The sequence below is a fragment of the Plectropomus leopardus genome, chromosome 4 (assembly GCF_008729295.1).
Source record: "Plectropomus leopardus isolate mb chromosome 4, YSFRI_Pleo_2.0, whole genome shotgun sequence".
Lineage (NCBI taxonomy): Eukaryota > Metazoa > Chordata > Actinopteri > Perciformes > Serranidae > Plectropomus > Plectropomus leopardus.
In genome coordinates, this window is record NC_056466.1 from 26,075,750 (window position 1) to 26,102,226 (window position 26,477).

At 38.9% G+C, this 26,477-nt stretch overlaps 1 protein-coding gene across 2 annotated transcripts in view; it reads right to left on the bottom strand.

The window, feature by feature from the left end:
- Nucleotides 1-26,477, bottom strand: part of prkcaa (protein kinase C, alpha, a) — a 186,754-nt gene that overhangs the window by 78,970 nt on the left and 81,307 nt on the right. For both annotated transcript variants that reach the window (XM_042484741.1, XM_042484740.1), the window contains exons 4-5: nucleotides 6,863-6,974; nucleotides 5,457-5,585 (exon numbers count right to left, since the gene is read on the bottom strand). In XM_042484741.1, coding sequence (XP_042340675.1) covers nucleotides 5,457-5,585; nucleotides 6,863-6,974 — 241 coding nt within the window. The remainder of the gene's footprint in view (nucleotides 1-5,456; nucleotides 5,586-6,862; nucleotides 6,975-26,477) is intronic.

The following is a 26,477-nucleotide window of genomic DNA, read 5'->3' on the forward strand; positions in this document are numbered from 1 at the left end:
CACACACACACACACACAGGCAAGGAAACACATGCAAATGATAACATGCATGTTGTGTCCACACCAGGAGTTATGTACCACAGGGGGCCAAGAGGCTGCACCATCGCAGGTGATAATGGTGGTTTCCCATCCCTGGTGTATACACATTCATGCGTACTGCGCACATAAAATATGCATAGATTTTCACACATACTGTACATCATTATCATGAGTTGACAGCAGTCTGTGGCAGTGCACAGTTCAGTAAAAATGAAAGCAATATTAGACAGGAAGAAGAGGATTCAGCCAGAAACTGTGACAAGAGGGTCAGTGTCAATATAGCCATCTCATCCAGCAGGATATTATGAGTTCCTGAATTCAATGGAGAGAAGATAAGAGTGAATGTTAAAAGCGTGAGTGAGGCAGAGAAGAGTCTGTTTTGCGGTCTTCAGTACAAACGTAATCCCAAATGTTCTGTTGTAATTAACAGTATGTTTTGTCTCTCTTAGATTTCAAGTTAAAATTCAGTTCTTTTTTCAATGAACATTCCTCTGCCTCCAAATGATAGAAAATGCACCTTTAGTCCCAGCCTCTTTATCATGAGGAGAATATAACATTAAATATGTGCAGAATAAAGTGCACACAAACATTTAGTATGGGGCATATATTGAAGCAGATGACTGGCCTGATGACTGGCCTGTGAGATATGAATGAATATTAAGAGGACCCACCAGATGGAGAAGGAGAAATATATGGTCTCAGCTTTAAATCTCTTATAAATATTTGTGCATTATTTCACCAACTCAGTATGTCTTGAACTGAGCATAACTATCGTTTGTCACTGTTTTTGCTATTTCAACACTTGGCTGTAAAAAGATTTTTAGAGAAGATACATATTTATAAACTATTGTGAACCTTATGCTATGATATTTACAGCAACTAAGAGAAACACACTCTCTGGAAAAGTAAACTAGATGATGTGAGAGTGTTGCTGTGATACAGACAGTTGTTGAACAAGCTGAGAAAAGCAAAAGGTGAAAGCCAGACAGTTGGCGAGAGCATGCATGATATTAGTCATCACCAATCATTATCAGTGCTTTATGTGCCCATATACGTCCATCTTTTCCACCGTATCAGTTTAGTTTTTGCATTTTTTTGGAGCTGAGGCAAGTGTGATTAGATTCAGCTGTGTATGCAATCCAAAAAATGCAAAAATGTGGAGCAAACTTTCAGGTGACGAGCATATAACATGCACTGTGTTCATTACTCATAAAGTATGGTTCCAAGTAGGTGTTGCACCACTTCCCTGCCCACAATAGCTCTGTTCATTCTGGTGATAATTTGTTAAGTAAATAAGTCAGTGAAGTTCAGTGCCAGGGTCTTATGATGGACAGACCTCTGTTAGCCAGCTAATTGAATGATTATGCGTTGACTCCTAGCAGTCACTATTGTTCTAACAGATGTGCTAATGCACCACTACAGCCGGGGGATTTACAGCATGCCTCAAAATGCAAGGCAAAATGGGTTCCTATACAAGAAAATACACTGTTGCACTGCATTGCTTGTTTAATAAACTCTTGCAACAAAACCATGCAGATAGTTTGGCTTGAGTGCAGTGTACATATTCCATCTTCAATTCTTTTTATATGACTAGAATTTCCATCTAGCACTTGTATGCCACTGTGTATCAGTCAGGTTGCACTTACAGTTTCATTGCATTCGGTTATTATGGTTCTAGTCTCTGGAACAAACTCCCCTATGATATAAGACGTACAACTAATGTACTGTCTTTTAAAAGCAAGCTTAAGACCAACCTGTTTCCTCAGGCCTATGGTTAGCTAGTGCTTTAATCTCTCTGTCTCTTGTTCTTTCCACCTCTCTCTGTCTCTCTCTCTCTCTCTGCATGTATGTGCAGGTACATTATGTTGGTGGGTGGGAGGGGATTGAACAATTTGTATTTCTTTTATTAATATTACTATCTGTTTTTTCTTTTCTCTCCCTCTCAGTATATGCATCTAAATATGCATTCACACCCTATTTCAATCTATTTTTGTGCATAATTGTTGTGTGTGAAGCACGCTGAGCTTACATTGTATGAAATGTGCTTTATAAACAAAGTTGACTTGACTTGGCACCAGTTTACATCCTTGATTGTGAATACATGGAATATCTTCCATTCTTTTCCTGAGTTATGATACAGAGTCGTGGCCAGAAAAGTGCTTTTGCAGAACATTATGATGTGACAGTGAAGCTGACCTTTTGGATATAAACTACAAATAAAATATTATCTCCTATCAACAATTTGTGTGAAACTTTGCCATAATTAGCAAATGGATTCATGACTTACAGTAAAAAAAAACATCTTTAGTGAGGTCACAGTGGCGTGGCCTTTGACTTCTGACCACCAAATTCTAATCATTCTTGAGTCTAAGTGGACATTTGTGCCAAATTTGAGGAAACTCCATCAAGGCCATCTTGAGATACAGTGTTCATGAGAATGAGGCAGATGCAAGGTTGTAATGATCTTGACCTTGTTCTATGATCACCTAAATCTAATAACTTTATCAGTGGACATTTGTGCCAAATTTAAAAAAATTCCCTCGAGGAATTGATGAGATATTGCGTTCACAAGAATAGGACGGACAGAGGACGGACGGATGGACAGACTACCAAAAAAGCATGACATCTCCTGCTATTGCCGATGAAGAGAAATAAAAACCTAAGAGTAATTATTAACCATTGCTATACCATTGTACATATTTAGTTTCACCCTGTCCTTGATTATGCACAGAGAAATGTATAACATGCATGAACATTTGTGCATCATCATTGCTTCATTACAGTATAAACTAGTGCAACCAGACACTGTTCATAACAGAAACCCTGGAACCCTTCACTGCATACTCAAAACTGACAAGTCTTCGCTCACAGCAACATCAACCAGACACTGTTCATTTTTGTGCTACTTTTAGCCAGGGACGTCACAATAGATACATTTGACAGATTATGCATAAAATCATCTCAGCTTAACCACAGCAGCCGGTCAGCCATTATTTGCTCTGAGAGGATTATTCAACACTGTCTGCAAAGTCAACAACTATGGACTGTAAAATAATTTGTGATTTATAAACTAAAACACACAAGCCTACATCTTGCTGCATACATTGTTTGTATTTGGAAAATGGCCAAGAAACACAAAAGATAAATAAACATTGAACTGACATGAATAAATAAGAAAATTAATGAACAGCAAGGTGTAGAAGGAGCAGATAGTGGTAAGAGTTAATTTTGTGAATATCTTAATTGGCCAAAAAGCTTGGGGCTTTATATTCAATTAACTAAGCAGACGTTTCTCCTGCTATAACTTCTTGTTCTGTGTCATAATTGTGACATTATCAAAAATATTAATATATAGGTTAAAAATGACATGCATCTTGTGATGATAGCCTCACTCCTTTTGGTTGCTCAGACAGTATAAACAAAAGGCTGTGAGAAGACTTCTAAAGCATGTGCAAAGTCTCATCCTCTTCAGTCACCATTGATTACATTACATGAAGTAAATGCTATTAATAGTCTCTCATTAAATCCTTTTTTTCTGAGCTCGGAAGGCACAGACCAGGTGTGTCTTTGAAACCGGAGGCATTAGTAATTAAAATGGTTGGCATAGCCAGTGATAGCATCCTTATTCTAATGAATAATTGGAAGGCAGCTGATGGTAAACATGACCCCGCTCACGAGCAGAGCGCTCAGATCCTCTCTTTGTGTAATTCTGATGAGACATAAATTAATATATCAAGCGTTTCAATGCGCTTCGCAGAGACAACTCAGTTACATCAGGAACTCCAGCCAACACAGAAGCAAGTCGTGACTGTTTAAAAAGGGTAACAACACGAGGCCCACGCAGCAGACCACACACACCACTGCAGGACTACATATTTGGACTGGGATTGCCTTCCAAGTGTGTCGTAACAGTGAATTGCTTCTTATTGGAGAATGTTTAGCAGGAGCGGCTCTATCGATCTGTGCACCAAAAGGGAATAGTCTTTGCAGCATACTAATAGCTGATAGTCACAAGGCCAGCCGTGCAGTTAGCAGTCAGATTCACTGCATTTCAGGCTGCCTAGACAGAATACCTTTCCCCAAAAGAGAACTAGCTCACTACCTCACCACATGGCGTATTTCACACCGCATGTATTTGACAAATTAATGGATTTATTTGGCAATTTAACTGATTATATCTGTTTATGATAGGGTTAAAGGGTAAATACTCCCAGAACAAATAATATTTGAATTTTCACTTTAATACAGTAATTTCCTTTTAATTCCTTGAAAATTAATTTTAATTTCCAGAGAAAGTTTCCACCTGCCCTTCCTTGGAATTTTTGCAATCCTGATGGCATCACAAGCAGAGTTAAAGGAACAGTGTGCAAGATTTAAGGTGTGTAACATTAAAAGTGCAATGAGCTGAAACTTTTCCTGGTTTCAATTCCTTAAGCGTCCATTGTGCAGGTTTTTTTTTTTTTCCCAGAGGCTAAATTATCCAAAGAGGTCTCTTCCTCTCTGAAATGAACAGACAAGGTTAAACCGGTATAAACACTGAACAAAGCAGTTTTCTTGTCACAAATCTGTGTTTCTCCATTGCTGTTTGGCATTTTGGAGACAGGCCGCTAGTCCCACACCTGCCAATATGCGCTCACCTTTTTTTTCTTTTTTGTCATAACTTAAGATTTGGACGTTTAAGGAGGTTTTTCGACGAAAGCCGAATCATCTACAGAAGTTCTTTCCTCTTCAAAACAAACAGATTAGGTGATTTAAACTGGTAAAAAAAATTAAGAAAACAGTTTCAATTTTTAAAATGTGTTTATTTGATACTCTCAATACAGAGAGGCTGCTAACTACAGTGGCTGATGCAAAAATGCTAAAAAAACAAATGCTGCTGTTTAGAGCCAGTGTTTAGTTTGTCTTGTCTGAGCTAATGAAGAATCATGTAGGTGCAACATGCCAATTTGTAGACAATGATAAGCTCTCTATGTAGATATAGACAGTTCATTCTCAGCTAACAAAAACACTACAATTCTAATGTGATTACACATTACACTAAAGAATACACTCATTACATTATGCTGTTTTCCTGCCACTACATCCCCCTAAATCCTACACAGCGCACCTTTAAGGCAGAGTTAATGGAGAGCAAGGTTCAGTTGAGGTGTAATGGCAGCAGGGGACAAAGAGTCAATGTCTGTGTGAAATTAGACAGTGGGGGTTTATCCATAAAAAAAAAGGGCAAAGCGCTAAAATTGATCCAGGTTTTTACAGCCAAAATTGGACAATAGCGTCTGTCACCACCTATATTCCCAACCCCAGCTTTGACACATACACACACAGACACACACACATACACACATCTTCATCAAGCATCTGGCATAAGACCTTTCAATCCAGTGTGTGCTAACCAAGAGGGGCAGAGAGAGACCTACCTGTGACCTGCAGCTTATCCGCAGAGACCTCACACTTGAGGAAAACACGCCCCCTCCTTTCAGTGTGATCGGTTCCACACAGGCTGGGCACGTTCATAACACACTGCTTATGGACATTCATATCGCAGGCTGGAGGGACAAAGAGAGAATGTAAAAGACATTAGAGAAGAGATAAAGATAATCTTTACACACTTGATCCAAATCAAAGCAAACTGAACGGCTCCAAGCTTTCTCATAAGTGACTGAAGCACTGATGCTGTTGTAATTGAGCATGCTGATGACTGCAACTAATTTATCTGTTGAATACATAAGACATTCATGCATATGTATAGTTTTAACATGTAATCTTTTATTTAAAACAGTGATCTATAAAGCTATGGGATGTTAACAAAGTCTCTGTGTTGAAGAAAACATCACATTGTAGAAGCAAATGCCTGCAGCACTTTATGGCTTAATGTTGAAATACAGTAAGCTGCTTTTTCTTTGAGATTTGCTTGATCTATATAAGGACATATTTCAATTTTCGTTCCATGTATCATACATATTTGGCACAATATTAAAGGCTGTTTTTTCGGGGAAGCTGTGTGAGAGAGGAGATAACAAGGTTATGACCCAGATTTAGCCCCCATGATGTCATGCATACATGGCGTGTGTGTCAGCCAGCTGAACCACCGTGTCATAGATTGGGAACAGTTCCCAGTGGTTACATCATCATGCCACCAAGTCAGTAGGTAAGAAATAATAAATAATGCCTTTGCTGCTTTCTTATCTTCTACAACTATTGTAAAGGCTCACCAGTGCTTAAAAATACGACAGTGTGATCTTATTGTCGTGTTACTGGAGATGCAATTGATCTGCCAAAATAAATTGCCGCTCCGCGTCTCTATTTATGTACACCCTGGAGCGATCATTAGGCGTAACTGGTGGTCTGTAGCAGGTGGAGGATAATGTATTTAGGAGCTCATTAAGGCATTCAGACTAATCCACTAACACAAGATTAAAGGGAAGAAGCGAGAGGGAGGGAGGGATATTAATAAAGACTCGGCAAATCTTTTGATAGCAGGCCTATTCAGGGTGCAGGGAACATAGCTGTGGACCGAAAATAGACAACGTGTGATTTTAATAAGTGAAAGTGAAGGAGGAAGGGAAACACAAAGGCCTATGAGATTCAGTGAGGAGGAACAATGGGCTTCTTTTCAGGAGACTGATGCTGATGAAGTGGCTCTGTAAGACAATATCATGTGTGCGGAGCCACTTATAGCAAACCATTATTTTCTCATGCATGCCTCATTGACCTGCAGTGTAGGATTAAGCTCCTCCTTCAGTGATTGAGCATCAACTTTAACGCCTAAACCACTTAATACACAGTGTTGAAAATGATGATGATGATAAAATGAAATACTCACAGTCGCACTTCATCCCCTGGTGGATCATTCCGTACAGCAGAGAGCCACAGTGGTCACAGAAAGTGGGGCTCCCATAGGTGTGGATCTTGAACTTGTGCTTCGTTCTGGGATCCTGGAAAAAATTCAAAGACAAAAAGAGCCATAAAATTAAAGTCTGACACGATGACGTACTCTATACCTTTAAGGTATTGACCAAAATAACCTGGTGCCGAGTACCATAGTATCGAAACTTCTCCAGTCAAACAATACCTACAGTTGATCCTTTTTGTACCCAGATCTGGAGAGAGCTTCAAGAAGAACTTACAAGAAAACATGTATTCGCAACATTTTGGTACTAGACCTTCATCAGGCAAAAAGCTTAACACAAAGGGCTGGACATGCTTAAAAGGACGTGGCTACACACCTGCTGCAAATGAACAAACAGACAACAAACACTGGCCTCCTTAATAATTTGATTTTTTTGTAGAATCTTGTGTTGGATAACTGAGAAAGAATTTCTTGCTTGTATTTATCAGCATCCTGGACGCAGATGCCACCACCTTTGTCAGCTGGTTTGATTACAAAGTCTTTATCATTCATAAGTTCATTTAAGGCAGCACTCTCACTCTTGGTTGAATTAGGGGGCTGGGGCATGGTTTGGCAATCATTTGCATAATGTCCTGCTCAACAAGTAGTTTGTGGACAGAAGGTGCTTTTGGCTCTGAAGACAGGAGCATCAGTGGTCGTTGCGGTGTTTTTATTTGAAGAAAAAAAAAGACATAATTTAATTTGTCTAAAACACTTGAACTTTTAAGCCAAAAGCATTAACTTCCCTGTTAGGCATAAAGGACAGTCCTTTAGACTGTAGCGATATCTGGTCATGAGATAGTTCCTTGGAAGAAATGTTTATTACTCTGTCCCTGAGTTGCTGCACGTCCAAAGCCGGTGCCAGCTGCTTGGATGCGCGCTAGCCCCGTCTGCATTTCTTCTTCCTTTCTGCTTGTGTTTCTTGCGGTTGTATAAAAAAGGAGTTTGACTCGGTGGGATGCCAGAGTCGCTGTAAAGGTGAAGTCACTTTCCATGGAGGAGTCGTTGAAGTTGGCATGCTCCCTGCAGTGATCAGGTCTCTGTCTGTGTGTAATCTTGTGACTTGGCGCGTCTGTGCGCACGGCTGTGGTTGAAGTCTGGGACGGTGTTGTTTCTTCTTTAAATTCCCAGTGGTCGATTTCATTTCTTTGATAGTCTTCAGTGTCATGCTTGTACTTTTAAGTTTAATGCTAAGTAGTTTCTCTTTGTATTTGCTGACAGTTTCTTTCATGGATCTCTCATCCGAACTGAGAGTGGATCCAAACGTATCTTATCTTTCCTCTTGTTTTTTAATCTCTCCTTTAACTGTGTCTGCTTCTGTGGACACTTGATCAATGATAAGTAACTTTAGGTCAAGAGGGAATTTAATTTTAAATTTCTCCCCTCCCCTCTCTTAATGAAATTCTCATTAGATTTCCCATTTATAGGGTTTTTTTTTTTGGATATGTAAACCTCTGGCGATTTTCTTGTTGCACCAATATTTGCAAAATGTTGAGCCATGCATTTTCAGGCGTGTTTTTTTTAGGTATAGTTTCACCGGCTGAACCTTTAAATCATCAGAGGTCGCTGCACCTTCCATTTGAACAGCAGGGAATAAAATGCTTTCAGCGTCCTCGCTGGAGAATTCAAATGTCTCTGCACAGTTATGCGTAAGTGAGCTCTTGGAAAGAACTCATGAAAAATCAGAGAATTTTTTTTATATAACTGAAAGCAAAAAAGTGCAGGAGGTCAAAGGCAGGTCTGCCGTGAGTCAAACTAAAAAAATAGGTCAAACTACAGATACAGATAGGTATTTGTATCACTTTAAGGGTACTGGTATTATAATTTTTTTAAAGAATACCTAGCCGTAATTACCAACTGCCTGTTATTTAAAGCTATAGCAGCAGATGCTCTTATGTAACTTCAACACTGGATAGTAGGAAGTAAAAAAATACTGATTCAAAACAATCTATTGATTCAAAGTCAGAAAGCCAACTGCAATAACAGTTTAAATGATTAAAATTGCCTGAAGGTGATTCACTGCTGAAACACTGATTGTCTCTGGTATACTGATAAAAACACTATGAAATATGGTTTTAAAAATTGGTTTGGTTTTGGTCTGGCTAGATATCAACAATATCTGCAGAAAAGATAAATGTAGACAGATGTGAAAATAAATGTTTGTCTTTGTTTAAGCAAGTGCTTTTTTGTCATTTATCTGTTGCTTTGTTAATTTCAGCTATTATATGCACTCTACATTAAGAGAGCTGCCATACTGTTTGGAAACAAAAACAAGGACTCGAACCAAATGGCAGGTAGAGAGCAAAAAAGAAATGTTAAGCAGATTAAAATTGGTACACTGGACATTAAATGTTCTTAACAGATTGCAAAAAATATCATCATTTTCTTTTTGGCTTCAATTTCAAATATATTTACCCTGGAAAAAAATTGCGTCATCCTTTATTCTTTGATAGTCGCCGTTATTAAAGGAAAAATGGAAGTCACAATCAACCTGCTACAGCACACCACTGTGAGTCATGAAAACGAAAGTCACTCAGCACACAATTCATTGCTGATTGCCAACTGACCGCAATCACCACTTTTACTCTTTTCTTATACAACTTGAAGTGGCAGCCAATCAGTCTGGAACAGCCATTTATTAAACCTTTTTTTGGGGGTTGTCTTTTATTCTTCACTGCTCACATCAGTGAGTGAGAATGGAGTTGTTTGTACTCAGTGGGCTTTAGCATTAAATTCAAGGGCACCAATGGGAAAAATGGGCAGTTTAGTTAACTATTGTAGTTACATTATTCATAATTTTTAAAGCCATACTTGTGTTGTTGCACAGCAGGCTTAAGTATTATTGCACACTTGAAGACCTGCCCTAGTAAAAGCTGTTGCAAAGAAAAACACACAATTAAATATACTTTGTTATACTGATCCTTAATGATTATCACTCTATCATAAACTGCAATGCATCAGAATGTGTGCAAAAAATAGAGATACCCGCTTGTTTCATGTATTGTTTTCCTTTTGGCCATTCAGTAAATGGTTTGTGCACACGTGTAAATAGTCAACAAAGCCATTGGTGCTTTTCATTCATCATCTTTCATTCTTACAGTTCATTGCTCCAGGCTACACAAATACTATAAAAGACAGTGTGAAAAACATTAGGGTTTAATTCAGGGTGCACTGCGCATGACTGTGTGTAACTGGGTAGTAAAAGAGCTTTTTGTTATAGAGGCTGAATCATATGAAGATAATACATTTTTTGTTGGCTTCTGCTGTGTTAGACTATTTTTCTAAATTCAGGAAAAAGTCAAGCCCTCCAAAGGGCTGGGTACCGTTCACATTTGAACTGATACCAATACTGGTTCTGATACCTGGAATTTGGTGTGCAACATGCCTATTTTTTGTTTGTTTGTTTTTGGTATTGTTCTTACTTTTTATCAAAAAAAATATCTCAATGGTTATATTTTGAATTTTCCAACACAATTTTGCATCAACAACAGTGTGTCCAAAAGCCAGGGAAAGATGAATGATGCAGGTTATACAATGTATTAATTAAAATAAACACTGTCATTAGTCCCATATGAAGAAGCCACATCAGGAACCTTTCGCCAAATATAGCAGCAATATATATCATTACCAGGAGATCATAACACAGAGGAGTTATCAGTCAATTGTGCTTAGTTACTCTACTAGAGGCTCTTTTTGTTTTATGGTCTGAATATGTAAGGTAAAGAAATTCTGCTTGATGATTTTGACACTTAACTCAAAGCACAAACTGTGGGAGTGTAATGGGAGAAAAAAGCCAGTACACAAGACTAAAAAAAGCCTTTAGGAAGCTGAATAAGTACGTCATAATGTCAGAAACAGGTATGCATTCTACAGCATGTCGGCTGTGGGAAGTCTTCAACTCGGGAGTGAGTAATCTGTTAGGAATCACCTCCTGTAATCCTTCACTAGTTAAAGATGCCTTCCAAAAATGTGAGACCACATGTCGGCATGGATGGTTACTATTTTATTGCTTTTCCCTCCATGTTGTTTAAATGAACATGTAAAACAGGCTGGGACCTCTTCTTGCAGATTCACACTGGGATCCAAGTCATATTCAAACGACTGTACGTGAATGCATCATCCCTTAACCATTTAATATTGATCCTATCAAACAATGATAACTTACATAATTAAAGGCTCCAGGATACACTGCAGTTAATAAAGTACCCCAAGTGTTTGAGCTAAGAGTCTTAATTTAGATTTGGGATAATAGTGCCTGATGATACATTTCATTTAAAAAAAAAAACAATCTATGACATTAAAACAGGAGAATGCAATAAATGCACTATGTCAGTTATGTATAGATAAGACAAATCTACTACAGTATATATTCTTATTACAACATTACCAGAATGAATACAATTCCAAAACTCACTAATATACACAGTATACTGACACTGTTATGTGGACAGGACTTGCATTGCAAGACAGCACTAATAAAGCAACCCATCTCTTGTGTTTGGTTTGCATGTGTTATTCCTGAAAACGGGCTCAGGAATTTGCATGGTGTGCTTCCTTCCCCACATCCAAGTAAATGCCAAACTAATTTTTTTATCAGGCGCTCATCCCCACTGGCTGGGTCGGCATTCATTATTTATGTGGATAATTTGGATACTCAAATAAGGGAAGAAAGAGTAAAATGTCCATACAGTCAAAGCAGGTAGATATGTAGGAAGACAAGGCAGAGTTATGACAGGAAGTGCTTCCATGTTTGAGATAAATTATCTCTGTTAAAACCAAGTAGCAACCTCCAGACCTGAAAAATGATGCCAAAACTGAAGCGCAAAAACAAGCAGTTCCATTTTATTCATTCATTTTATACATTTTTATGAAACTGACCCATATAAATGTGCATAATTAAGGGTGTTTAAGTACATTTTATTTTAATGGTTTTAAACCTGTTTATCATTAGCATCATCACAGTTAACCATACACTGTAATGGACCATGCTAAACAAGTGTGCAGTCAGTGTTGGGATTAACTACACCCTCTCATCAAAATATGGTCACTTCTGGCTCCAAAGATCCAAGATGGTGACCGCCAAAATGCCAGACTCTAGGCTTCAAAATGGGAGTCCACAAATCAATGGGTGAAAACACGGTGGCTATGTCTAAAAAATGTTATACAGACTGAGCACATCAAGAGATGTTTCAGTGGATTGAACAAAACTAACAGTGGGACTTTGACTGAAGATAATAACCTCGGCAGTCCTTGTAAACAGCAAACAATTCAATTTGGCACCAAAATCAAACATTCATATACTGAGTCCATTTCATTTGGCTCCCTGGCTGTCTCTGCAGAGCATTTACAATTCAATAACATATGGCGTTAAACCAAACAAATGGCAATGGGTTCAAACTTCCTAAAGTAAATATCTGTGAGTGTTTAGTAAAGCCAAGTGTTTTTTGATGTGATCAGATGAAAAAGCTGAACCAGTTATTTTATGCTTTTGTGCACTGAGGGGCAAATGCAAACATACAGTATGATGCACCTGTATGAATGAAGTATAGCCCACGCGGTAAATGCTACTGATATTATAGGTTCCACTTAGAGGTAAGTGGTATAGTACAGATTGATTACAGTGCCACTGCAGCACTTATACATTGTAGAGCGTAGGGTCTCTGCCCATGCATACATTCATTCATCTCGCGCACTCAGCCTGCAGCTTACGAAGCACTCTTCTCTGAAAACTGGAGGACTGCCACTTTTCCAAGTGCCCGTTCAAAGTGCTTTCCTGCTCATTCTCAAATTGTGCTGTACTGTAAATCTCTTTTGGAGTAGGAATCTGTTTAAGTGGATTTACATTGAGAACATTATCCACGGTTGGTTTTTTTTCCCCCATTGCATTTATTTAAAAGAACACCTGATCTTGTATTCTCTAGAAACAGTTTCAACCTCCCAGGAAAGAGCGCAACATTTTTTTTCCTAAACACAAATGAGAAAAGACAGAAAATAGCTCGATCTAAGAGAAAGAAATCATCAGCAAGGGGAGCAGGATAGCATATATCTCAGCGAGAGCTGACAGTATCACACGGGGAGGCGCCACACTGATCAATGTTGCTGTTTGCCATTTCAGTCAGTTTGACACGGGTCTCTGGACTAATGCAACAGAGCCTCATTCAGGCTCCTCAGATCTTGTCTTCAATCTGCCGTTTCCCTGCCTGTCAGTCTGCAGAGGCTTTGCACCTTTATAGCACAAAGAGAAACACTTCCTTTGTCTGTCTTTCAGCCGTGCACACATGTACCTGATAGATACAGAGAGTCCAGATCTGAAACAAATCTGATTACATTTCTGCTGCCATAGACACACTTTAATACTTACTTTTATTACCCTATTTCACATTCTTATTAACATAAAAGATACATGTTAATGGGACAGGATGTACTTCGTGGCTTTTTTTTTTAACTGACACCAAGGAATTCAAACACCTTCTTAGACACAGCTTGCAGTATCTAAAACTGAAAAACAGGAAGTGACTTGAAATGCAAAACAATCACAGCCAAGACAAATTAATCACTGAATCATCACAATGAAACAACAACAACCCAAACCATCTGGATAAATGATGGTCATTTAGTGATAAAGGACAATAAAAACCAATGTCTTGTCATGCCAACAAATACTGCACTTTTTTAAAGGAGCAACCTTTTATTTTAAGTCCCGCTATTCAGTATTTACAAGTAATATATAGACATTTACTAATAGTTTGGAACAAGAGCTGTGCAGTATATCAATATCATGATATGTGACTTAACATCTTAGATTTTGGATATTGTATATTGTAAGTGTTGGGTTATAAGGCTCCATTACAGAAAAATGATTTTCTTAACTTACTGTTCTAGCTGATCTAATACTTGTCTGTACCCACTGACTCAAAAATATTGTGATATTTGTTTTTTTTCCCCATATGTCCCAGCCCTAATTTGAATGCACTATAAAGCAGATGGAAGGACGTCCTCCTGTGGATACCAATAAATGAATGCTAGTGTATCCACAGACATAATGAATGACAATATAGTAAAACATTGTTGTTATTAGGGCTGCAACTAATGATTATTTTCATTCTTGGTAATTTCCCAAATTTGTTTTTTGGTCTATCAAATGTCAGAAAATGCTGAAAAATTGCCATCAGTGTTTCCCAAAGCCCATGATGACATCATCAAATGTCTTGTTTTGTCAATAATCCAAAGATATTCAGTTTACTGTCACGCTAGAGCAGAGAATCTAGAAAATATGCACATTTAGAATTTTTATTTAATAATTTTTATTTAATTATTGAAAAGCACCCAATTTATTGATTAGTCATTTAAGCTCTAATAGTAAAACTACAAAATATGTCTTCATAGGAAAAGTCTTATTTGCCGGTTAATACTGGTAATTAAGTACTTAAAATGTCCTTCTAGCGGCACACAATTACAATACAGTATGTTAAGGAACATTACATTACATTATTAATGTTTGTATACTGCTTATAAATGCTAGCTTAAAGTGTTACCTACAAACCATTATTAAACCTAATTATTTCACACACTCTGTACATTTTCTGCTCTCCTTCTCTGAATGACTCCTTGATTTCTAGGAATCTCACAGCAAGTTGTTCAGCATGTCTCTGACTGCCAAGCGAAGGTCTTCTGACATGAGCAGCAAGAAGCTGATGGTCAGCTTATCTGAGATGCCCGTCATCGTGAGTGACTTTACACTCCTCCATCACACATGACAGCAAACACACAGTAACACCTCACAGCTCAGGCAATCGGCAGAAAAATGATCCATGCCGAAAGCAGTCAGGTATGGAGATTCATTACTGTCTTGCGTTAATTACATTGGGGTGTAAAACAAAACAGTATGCAGAACATAGCTTTGACATGAGGACTGAAAACCTCCCCTGCCTGTCGCAGCTTGGTAACTCCTATGTGGAGTAAATGTCCAAAATTTACTTTCAAAAGTGTCAGCTACAATGACCAAAATATTTTTGCCATTTTGTCAAATTATCATTTTCATGGCGAGAAAGGGGAAATGACACAATGACATACAAGGCACATTGTCTAATTAGCAGCCCTGACCACGCTGTGCATAGGCCAGCAGACAAGAAAACAAGGGAGGTAGACACAAGTACAGAGAGAGAGAGAGAGAGAGGCAGGCTGTGCCAGCTGCACTTACTCATGTCCACCCACACACAGCTGATCCTGAAGGATTATCCTCTTCCCTCCCCTTGCCCCCCCTTTGCTTTGTTCCCTCCATCTACATGAATGAGCGATGGCGACTAAGAGCCACATTCAGCTGCAGATGGATCATGTATTTTTGTCAACTGTCACTTCTGCTTTTGATGGGTGAAACATGGCTAAAATGTTCCCAGATAATGGAAAACACTTGCAACAAAATGACAGAACGATATCACGCCAACCAAGGGTGACAGTGGTGAATCAGCAAAAACGAGCCATGAGGGCTGCTTGACACGTGCAGGCCTGCCAGAATCTGAGAAGTGGTTTACCACAGTGGCAGACTGTGAAAAGTGACACTTGCCCTGCTAAATTAATTAAAAGAGTGAAAGTGTGGACATCTCAACCTCAATTCTTCTTTTGCTGTGCCTACAGTTATTTTTATTACTGATTAAAATATAAATTGATTTCTTAATCAGCGGATTAATTCTACAAAATGTCAAAAACAACACAAATCTCTTTAAATTGGATTATATTAGTAGTCTACAGCCATGGCAACAGCTGTGTGAAACTGCATGGATGGACTACTTCATGGGCTCACTGGACACAGGCCCAGGGGCCCAAAGTCTTTAGGTCTTTAGGTTTCATCATCTGGGGACCGTGAATGTCTTTAGAAAATTTCATGGCAATCCATCAAACAGATGCGTAGATATCTGGATGACATGACATGATGAAAGTGGTGGACCAACGTATCTGATCAACACTGCCATATCTATAGCCTTGCAGCTAGCATGGCTAAAAACCCAAGAATATTCCATTAAAAATAAACCCACTGAAACTGGGAGCAAATCATAATAAATATGCAAAATTAGGTATTTTTTCTTTGTAAATTACTCAAAGTAGTAATCAATCATAACAGCAACGGAATTTTTTTCTTCCACTTTTCTCCATCACTTGTGGCTAACCTCTTATAATGAATTAATGTCAGCATGCAGCCTAGCAGGACTAAACTGTCAGTGCTGACTGATCTACAAGGTGCCATTTAAAGATTCACTCGGCCAAGCAGTGATGTGCTGAAAATGAAACCTGTAAATGGCTATGAAAATGAAGCCTACTACACATCACTGAGCACACTCAGGTGTCCATTAACACATCCTTTCTGCAAGATGTGGGATGGCAGGGTTTACCCCTGTGGCTTCTATCCCCTATTACAGCTTAATTGGGCCTTAATGGGAAATTCAAGACAGACTGGGCGGCGCTGCCCTGCCAGAACAGCAGGGGAAGCAGAGTGTTATGCCAAAAGCAATGATGAAGTCAATCACAACACAAAAGGCCATCACAGCAAAACAAAACTAGCGGGTGTTTCATGTTGATTGGATGACGCAGCAAGAAGGTTTCCCTTTGGCTACTGGTTATATGAAAACCACAGGGATTGCCGAGATGTTGCATGCACAGACAGGGAGCAATTTTGAATCATGCTGCATAACAGAGTAAAATACTGCATTTCTTGGGCTGCTGAAATGTTCATAGACAGTCAATGAAACCCAATCCACCACACATTTAACAGCTTGTGCTGGCATGAGTGTATCAGTATGGAGAGTGCCCAGCTGTTACGAAGAAGGATGGTGACAACTGGAATGTAGGGCTGAGCAACACAAACATATATCGTATCAACATATTAGATTATATATTGTCTTAGATTTTGGACATTGTTATATCATGATTTGGAGTTTGTTTTTGTTTCCTGCTTTAAAAGGTTGCATTACATTAAAGTGATGTACTTTTTTCAACTTATCGGGCAGTTCTACGTTTTAATTCTTGTTCTTGTTTCATTCCTACAATACTGTCACATCATAGAGGGAATTTGGTAAAAAATAAATAATTAAATAGATAAACTGTAATGTTCAATTCTGTCTCAGTTCTAGCAATAATGAAGATGAAGTACTTTTGAGGAAATTTAAAAATATTGTGATATATATTGCGTATCGAGATATAGCCTACAAACATTGCAATATAATTTTACAGCCCATACTGCCCAGCCCTACTGGATTTAGGTTCTGAGAAATGCAAATGAAGTGATGTACATGTGTCACTAATTCACAATGATATAAACAGCTCTGTAAGAAGCTGAACAATAGACAACATAAAGCACATTTTGAGTTAATTCTCACTAGCATGAGCTTGACAACACACTAAAACAATCATTTTATAGATAGGGAGTAAACAAGCGGCATGTTGACAATAACTGCAGTTCCTCGAATGGACACTTGAGGCTGCCTCAAAGAGGAGAGTCAACCCCCATAGACACCCATGTTGAAATTCCAATCCATGTACCTGTACAGTGGTTGATTTTTTTTAATGTACTCTACTCATACCCACTGCACAAAAATGAAGCTTAAATATTACTCATGAAACAGCTGCCACCTTGTGCTGGTGATGTCGTTTGGAGCCAGAGTCAGCACCATAGTAGAGATACCTGTGGTTTCAACTTCTCGCCCATATACCCATTCAACAATTGCAAGCAGCACCATTGAACACAAGCACACAAATTGGAAGATATGCCTGTCAATCATGATGTCAAATTGAAATTGAAACATCTTTTTCCTCTTTTAGAGGATCAAACAAGGAATTGAAACTAAACTTATGAGAAAAATGAACACTTGAACAAACACCAGCATTTTAAGAACTACCTTAAATGACGGAAACAATCTTTTTTAAAATTTATTTGACTTGTTTAGTTTTGCCCATGTCTCATTCACTAACATGGAAGGAGTGGGGTTTGTGACCTAAACTCGATGGGTAAGATCCACCCCAGCTCCATCCTCTTGTCGAAATTCACCCTGATTTTATATCAAGTAGTGATGGTGACAGTGATCGATGATGACTATGAACACACATTCCTCCACTACTGTGCTTTCAAACAAATACATAAAGATGGTCACCTATCAAAGCTTATCCACTTTTTATGTTGGACAATTTTGTCCTGAAAACTAGCATCTCAGCACCAGTCTCCTGCCTTTGTGATATAAACAGTAATGGATACTCATTATTCTTGGTTCAAGTTCAACCAAAATAGAGCCAACACAAAAAACAGAATCGCCCAAGCAATCCATGAAAAATCCTCAAAGGGAAAATTCACTCCAAACTGAGCTTTTGTTTAATTTAAAATCAGAGTCCTGTATTATTTTCCAATAACTTTAGAGCATATCTTTAAACTAATGCTTTCATTTATTTTAGCATTTGCCCTCTGCTTATCTCAGGGTGATTTGAATGTGAACCCATAGATCAAAAACAGACACAGGGCAGATGACTGATCAAAAGACTGGAGGCAACCAGGAGATAGTGATGAAAACAGAAGCACAGGGGGTCAGAGCACTGATGTCGGCTAATTAGCCAGGCTTTCCAATCCAGTTTAATTAGCAAACAGGACGCCAACCAGCCCCTGTTAATGAGCAGCTTGGCAGGGTGAAGCTGAGCAAGGAGCTTTGCAGCAGACGAAGAGGGGAAAGCAAAGGTGGATGATGTTAAAGACTAGTTTTAGCCTCCATCCTGCATACATGCTGTTTAAGTTGCAACAGGATAAATAATGTATAGAATAAACATGAATTTAAAGGAAAAATTCTCAAAAGGATTGCATTTTATCCTCCAACACTGAAATTGCAACTTCACAACCTGACAAAAAAAAATTACAGTGACCTTGACCTTTGACTACCAACATCTAGCAAGTATATCATTGAGTCCAAGTGGACGTTTGTGCTAAATTTGAGAAAATTCCCTTTACTTGTGCTTGAGATATTGCATTCACGAGAATGAGAAAAACAAGGTCAAAACGACCTTGACCTTTGAACCATGACCATCAAAATCGAATCAACACACCACTGAGTCAAAATGGACATTTGTGCAAATTTTGAAGAAAATCTCCATGCTATGGAGAATGCTACTGCATTCACAAAAATAGGATAGACGTGCAGTTGGCCAAGGCAATGGCCTGCACAAAGGCATAAAAAGTCAACACACATGTCACACAACAGCAGCATTGTTGATTTCAAAGCATGGAGGGACATTGCATATTAATTCTTTGAATATTCCATAAAAAAAGCATTACTAAAACTATTTAGGAATATTATTGTAGTATTTAACAGATGGCATAGTGCTGCAGCTGCATTTAACTCAACATAACTTTAAAGAAATAAGTCATGTAGGCCAGGCCATGTTATTGAGGTGTGTGTCTTGAATCTGGTCAGCTAATGTCAACCTGAACAGATGCCTGCCTGCTAAATTGGAAGAGGTTTCTATTATGCTTTTATGCATGTAATAAACAGGCAGATAGAGCAGCAGACTGGAAAGTTAGAAACATTACAAGAACAAAAAGAATGTGCAGATTCTTGTCACAGTGAATTTTAAAGCTACTAAACAAATACATGAGTTCAGTTATTTTGGAGAAATTTCTATAACAACACCATAGTGATTTAACATAGTTGATTTATAATTGGCGGGAAATGGCAATACCATATGGGCTGTGAAGCTACTACACACTGGTTCAGCATAACACATTGAGGACAGAACAACATCAAACAAGCACACTAAATGAAAAAGATTTCTGAATTTGCATAATGCATTTTGGCAAGTGAAGCGACTTGAAAACTAACAAACAACATTCTGCAAACTCCCACAAAATGATTGAATATGTTAAAATATTCAGTTAACTGGTGTGTGTTTCCATGTTGTGTAACCAGCTTGTACTCTAGATGTGTGGGACACTGTGGACTGCAGCTAGAGGATGTTTTGCAGGTGCTGGCAGAGAAGAAGAACCTGAGCATTTTTCTGAAATAACCCTTCGATAAGGGCAACTAAGGACATAAACATGGAGCCACTGACGGTAAAGTCCAAGTGGTTGACTGTTCCCTGCTTCTCCCTCCATTTAATCCCTCCCACAACCCATAATACAATTACAATAACCCAATAAAGAACTCTATCTTATCTCAGAATGTAGGGTAAATATCAAGGCTGTGCAGAAAAGGCGTGGAAAAGTTGTGTATCAAAGTGAAACTCCAGACAAGACAAGGCAGGGAACACTGAAAAAAAAACAGATGGCTGTGGATACAGTGGGAGCCAAAATTCTATAAATGTGTGTTTGGTGCTGCAGAAGGACAAAGAAAAGACAGTCATCATGTTTACATGAATGCAGTACACCAAGTTACTCGTACTCTTTTCCACCACATTAGCTCTGGTTCTTGAACCAGTTCTGTTCAGGACTCTTGGAACCACGGTACTATATTACAGATCAGCCCAGGTTGTCGGCAGTCTGTCATAATCAAGGATGTCTCATCAACGGAAGACGTTGCATAATGCACAACAAAAGTAAACATTAGGAGCAAAATGGTAGATCGCTTTGATTATCTGTGAGCTTTTGTTCTGTTGTTACAGATATTTTTCTTATCAAAAAAAAACAAGCATGGACCACCTGTTAATGATAAAAAGAGTTAGTTGATCATATATGCAAGACTCTTTCCAGCCTTAAGAATATGACACGCCTACTGATTTTTTTGGTTATAATGCTCCAAATGCTTAAAAATGAAGTGCGGGAACTAGAAAGAAAGTCATTCCAATTTTGGTGAAAAAGGGGTATCTGAGAACTCAGGTTAAAAAATGTAACTGCACTGAAGTAACCTGGCATAATGGTGATCAGATTTCTTATCTATTTCTACCCTTTTTTTTAATCAACATTTGTTACAATATTTGTACACCAACTTATTTTGACTTGTAGGGTTACTTGTCAGCTTTAGTTGGACTGTGCATGAAATTATTCTGAATATGAGGATGTAACGCTCAGTGTATTTTCTTTCATTATGCTGGCTCAGCAACAGTTTCCCTGTCTGAAGTCTTTGTGCACACACTTACTATACATGAGAAAAGCCAATTATTAGAAACACGGTTACACATATACATGACCAAAGAACTGGTTTTCTCCAAGCAGCGAAATACTTAAGTGTATGCACACTGAGGGAGAGCAATCATCAAAGAGGTTGGGTAGCTAATACAGTCCACCTGATTCCGACAGAGTCAAAAGAGATCAACCTGGTCTGACATTTGCAGCCAGAGAGAGAGAGAGAGAGAGAGAGAGAGAGAGAGAGAGGAATAAGACACACTAATCATCACTTCATCTCTGTCGTTCCCTTCATTCACTTATCTTTTTGACCCATCTGTTCCCTACAGGACTGAGGAAAGGTTGTTACAGTGATGCTTGAAAGTGAACGATTTCCCTAACATCCAGCATGAGACTGACCGCCACTGAATTCCCCTCTGAATTCACACCCTCACTTAATGCTCTCATCCCTCTTTTACCCATCATCCCTCACTGGGAGGTGACATTTGAAATGGTGACTCCTCCCTGGAGCAGTTTTGAGTCAACCTCTGTGTGTGTGTGTGTGTGTGTGTGTGTGTGTGTGTGTGTGTGTGTGTGTGTGTGTGTGTGTGTGTGTGTGTGCGTGCGTGTGTGTGTGTGTGTGTGCGCGTGTGTGTGTGCGTGTGCGTGCGTGCGTGCAAGTTAGTATGTGAGTGCGTGCAACCGTGTGTGAGACATGTATGCAAGCAAACTTGTCCAGATTGTCATTTTGAAAAGGTGAGGAACTGTTTGACGAGCTACATTTGCGTGCCTGTTTGATAATCGCCAAAATTAACATCCACAGCTACCAATTGAGAAATAACATTTCTCTTTACAATTAACATTTGAAATGATGAAGGCACTTGCAAATGACAAGACAGCACAAAATGTGAACCATACTTTGGTGTTTCATTTTTACCTCTTTAAGATTTCATTAAACTTATTTTTCTTTCTACAAAATGAACCAAAACACTGACATTGAGGAAGATCTCGGGTGTAATAATGAGAATAAATATGAAACTAAATTTAAATCAATAAACTAAAAATAAATCGGGTTTGAAGTGAAATCAAACTCTATTACTAAGCCTGTTTACTATATTTAGTCAACGCTGAACAATAGAGGAAACCATAAAGTGCATCTTTGAATAGATGGGAAAAACAACACTGAATGGAAATGCTATCGACGCTTCAGCCCATAAAGAATCCTGCTAATTTTTAGTAACAGTAACAATATCCAGTATCCTCTAACTGTGTTGCAACTGTTCATGTGGTATTTATAACACCGTGACAAAGTATTAAACCAAGCATGGCAGTCTGTGTCTGTGTCACCTAATTCTGTCACTATTAGAAATTGCAGCCCATAATAAAGTTTCAATCATATTTCGCATCATATTAACCCCCCCCCCCCAAAAAAAAACTACCCCTATTGTATTAGAAAAACTGTGCCACTCACACATGGCAGTCACTCACAGATGGACTCACAGGAAAATGTTTAAAGTATTGTGGCATGCAACAAAAAGCTAGAATGACTCGATAAACAGCAACTAGCCCTCTCTCTTTTTCCCCAGCCAGACAAACACACATTTTGCTGCTAGCTGCTTTCTAGTAAATGTCCTTGTCATGGACTGCAGCTTTAGGAGTGAAAGCTGTGGTTACTAAGGTGAGGAGAGGCTTTGAAGAGAACAAAATGGAGCTATCATTTATCCGGACATGAGATATTGGGCTAGGCAAGGTTACTATTTTTAGCGTATAAATCACCACCCTGATTCCTCTTGGCCTTTCACTAAGCTGCTGAGTGCTGAGAGGGAGGGCAGGTTGCCACCACAGCTCACAGGGGGTTTTCCTTGCCGTGTTGTATCTGTTAACACATCTGTCTGCTTACAGAATTACACATAATAGCTGGCATTTTTAACCACTGTCAAGGCCCAAGATGCCTTTTGTGACAGGTTTTGTACAAATGAATACCATCTATCACAGTGTTGTTCTCGAAGTACAATGGAGCTTTGGTGCTCTTGTTCCTGCAGGATTGACGGACATGTTTGACAATGTGTAAGTTCAGTTGTGTAACTCTTCACTGGTTTCAGTAACTTTTCCATTAGATATTTCATGCAAAGGCTGCATGACAAAGGCTGCAGGAAAATGCATCATTACATTTTCGGGAGCTTTTAACCCACTGTCTGGTTTGTTTGTTTCTTTGATCCAACACCTGAAGAAGCTTTTTGGGTGCGTGATGTCCTCTGTTCATTTAACAAGCAAATTCTCTGTGAGTTGTGATAAATCAATTACTACAATTATTATTTCATTATCTGTATTATTGTTGTTCTTGTTTTATACTGTTCCCTGTGCAAAACACCAATAAAGCCTCCTTGAATTGAACTAAGTCGAATCAACATAAAACCAAGACATACCATGTGGTGTACATCAGGGGTCGACCCTGATGTACACCACATGTACACCCACATCAATATCTACATGTTGCCAAGCGGTGAGTCCATTAATGGGGCATTTCCACCAGCAGGTCAGGTTCGGTTCAGTTCATTTCGGTACGCATTTTTTTGCGTTTCCATTGTGAAAAGTTGTGGATGGTGACTTTGGAACTGTTCCCATGTTTGGTCACCCCTCTGCTTGGGGTACCTAGCACACAGATGAAGTACTAGAAGGTGGAGCTAGAAACACTGCAGTCTGCTGATTGGTCAGCGGAGTATCAACACTGTTCTCAGGGCCGGGCAGTGGCTGGTTTAACCACTGTTAAAGCGCCACAAATTTTCCATAAACATTAGTAAACTATAAATATAAATGAAATGATGTTGGCAGCCTCTAGCAGCAGCTGTAGACTGAGAAAAAAACTATTTTATACAGTGGGCCAAGTGCCGGTAACTTTTAAGGTTTAATCTAATCCTCACATGGAGAAAAAACGTGTCGTGGACTGTCGTTTGGTGTGCTCGGGCAGAATAAACCACCGTTTATTGACTACTGACAATGCACAAACCCGCCATTTATGTTTATCCCAAAGACAGACTCTCATTGCAGCCTGCTGTTTTTTTTTTTAGCCCCGGTCTATCACAACAAAATACAGCGAGTGCTGCTGGACAGTGCAGAGAACAACCCTCTCCATATGTAACAGGGCAGTCTGTGTTGGAAACGCTATACAGATTTCGCAGTTTAGGTACTTCTTCACAGGTGGTTCTTTTGGTTCTATAGGTACTATACTGAAAGCTTTTGATGGAAACTTTTGGAAGCTTTTGATGATAGCCACAGAGGTGTGACCAAATCAGCTATTCTATAGTAAAAAAAAAAAAACTAAATCATTTGTTTCTAGTCTAAATGTAAAATTTGTTACAAACTTGGCTTATGTCATAAGAGACCATTTCCAAGTATATATTTAAAAAACAAATAACACAAATAACACCACAGTGCAAATGTAATACCTGGAATGAAGTGAAATATATTACATTTTGTTGGGAAATGGGAAAGGCTCACAATCTCATCTAACAATAAATTTTATTTTTCAGGTTACTACAGTCCAAATCATATTTGAAGTAACTGGAACCTACGTTAATTAAGTAATTATACTCATTCCGCCAAATTACAGCACCCCAGTGTGTACCAGTGCAAGCAACATTTACACTGCATCCCTTCACTAATGGCTTTCAGTTAACCGTTAGCAGGTATTTGAGCCCTGAATGTCAAGAGGTTTCTTGCAGCTCAATCACAACTGAGCCATTCAACAAGAAAGAATGAGCCCTCTTGTTAATCACTGAACTTTTATGCATTCGCCATAACTAATGTGAGAGAATACATACGTTAATCTGCATTTCGACAAATGTAAATGCACCCAAGTTAGCTGGGGAGCTAATTTTTCTTGGAAGACCCTTGCCTGATGTTAAAAGGCAACACTATCCCGACCAACAATGGTGGCATGGCGGAGTCACAGATCTGTAAGACCCACTCTCCTGTTGCCCCCCAAGTTACAGATATGAACATAATTTCTAACTGCTGTGCTGGCAATGTAAGACGATGCCATCAGTCACCTGTAAGAACATTTGTAAATGTCCAAGGCCCTTTAAAAAAATAACTCGAGACAACAAGCAGTACATTACTGTTTCTACTTACAAAGACAAACAGTATATTATTGTTTCATTTGCATGGTTTATATGAATGGATCATTTAGAGGCACAGCATGACTCAGACTGATATTAGTTTACAGCTATAGGAACTTACAGCCGTTTGAACAAGCTCTTCTTGCTAACACAGCTGTAGAAAATTGAGCTCCCAGGTAACGCACCCACACACATGGATGCTGCAGAGATGTGTGCATTTCCAGACGCTGATTCATTAGCAGAGCCGCACACACACATGCTGTGACTGACATCCACAAGGTCAAGAGAGGACAAGGGGCCTGTCATGGCTGTCACATCCACTGGAAGATGACTGCACTGTTTACTACCCACTATGCCGATCTTCTCCCCAACACAGTAACAGGTAGAAAAAAGAAAAAACTTTGGGGAAAAATGAAAATAGAAGACCTGCCAGTTCATCCAGTCATGTTGCAAACGGCAAAAGCCAGAATAAATTGGCTTATCAGACGCAGGCCATCTGTCAGGTGCTTAATAATTAAAGGAACTTCACAAGATGTGCTCCCAAAAAGTTATTTAATAGCCAAAGTCTTGGCAGAGTCTTTTTTCACTGTAATGAGCCAGCTGACACGGGCAGTGGCTTGGCTGTTCAACTGTGCTTTCTGTGGTCTTTGCTCTTTGGTTTGGACTGCAGAAAACTCAATAAAAGTTAACTTGTGTCCATGCAATCAATTCAGTGCCTGTATGTGTATGTGTATTTGTAGATTTAATTGTGGACTGGAGGAAAAGATATTTTGGCATCTTCAGTTTTGTTCTTGAGCACTGCAAAACTTTAAGAACCCCAGGAATTCAGCAAATATACAGTGTTTGGTGTGAAGGGGTGTTTGTTTGCAAAGAGCCTCATGAGAAAAAGGAGAAAGAAGAATTCTCATATGTAGACTGAATAAAGCCCCAGATCAAGTGCTGCACCAGGGATAACCCAAGATCTCTACCCCAATCAGACAATTGTAAAAACGTCTAGAAAATACAGTAAACCAACTCACACCTCTCCCTATTAACAGAAGTTGGGCTCAGGCCTGACTATGGGAGGATGTGTTTGTTCAGGAAATACATACTGTGTTAATAGCATTGGCTTTCCGTCAGAAATTCTTGAAATTCCATGGGTTAGATGCTCTATATCAGTCATCCAATTACATTTTGTATCAGATGCTTTAATGTCTGACATTACATTTTTTACGGGCTGTTTTTCAAGGTGTTATGACAACATTCTGAGTGAATTAGTAAACTACCTTGATTTTAATGTCATTGGGTAGCGAGTGAGTCAGCAGGGTTTCCCACACATGCATTTATTTGTGACTGCCCCTCATGACAACATCTGCCGCCACATATG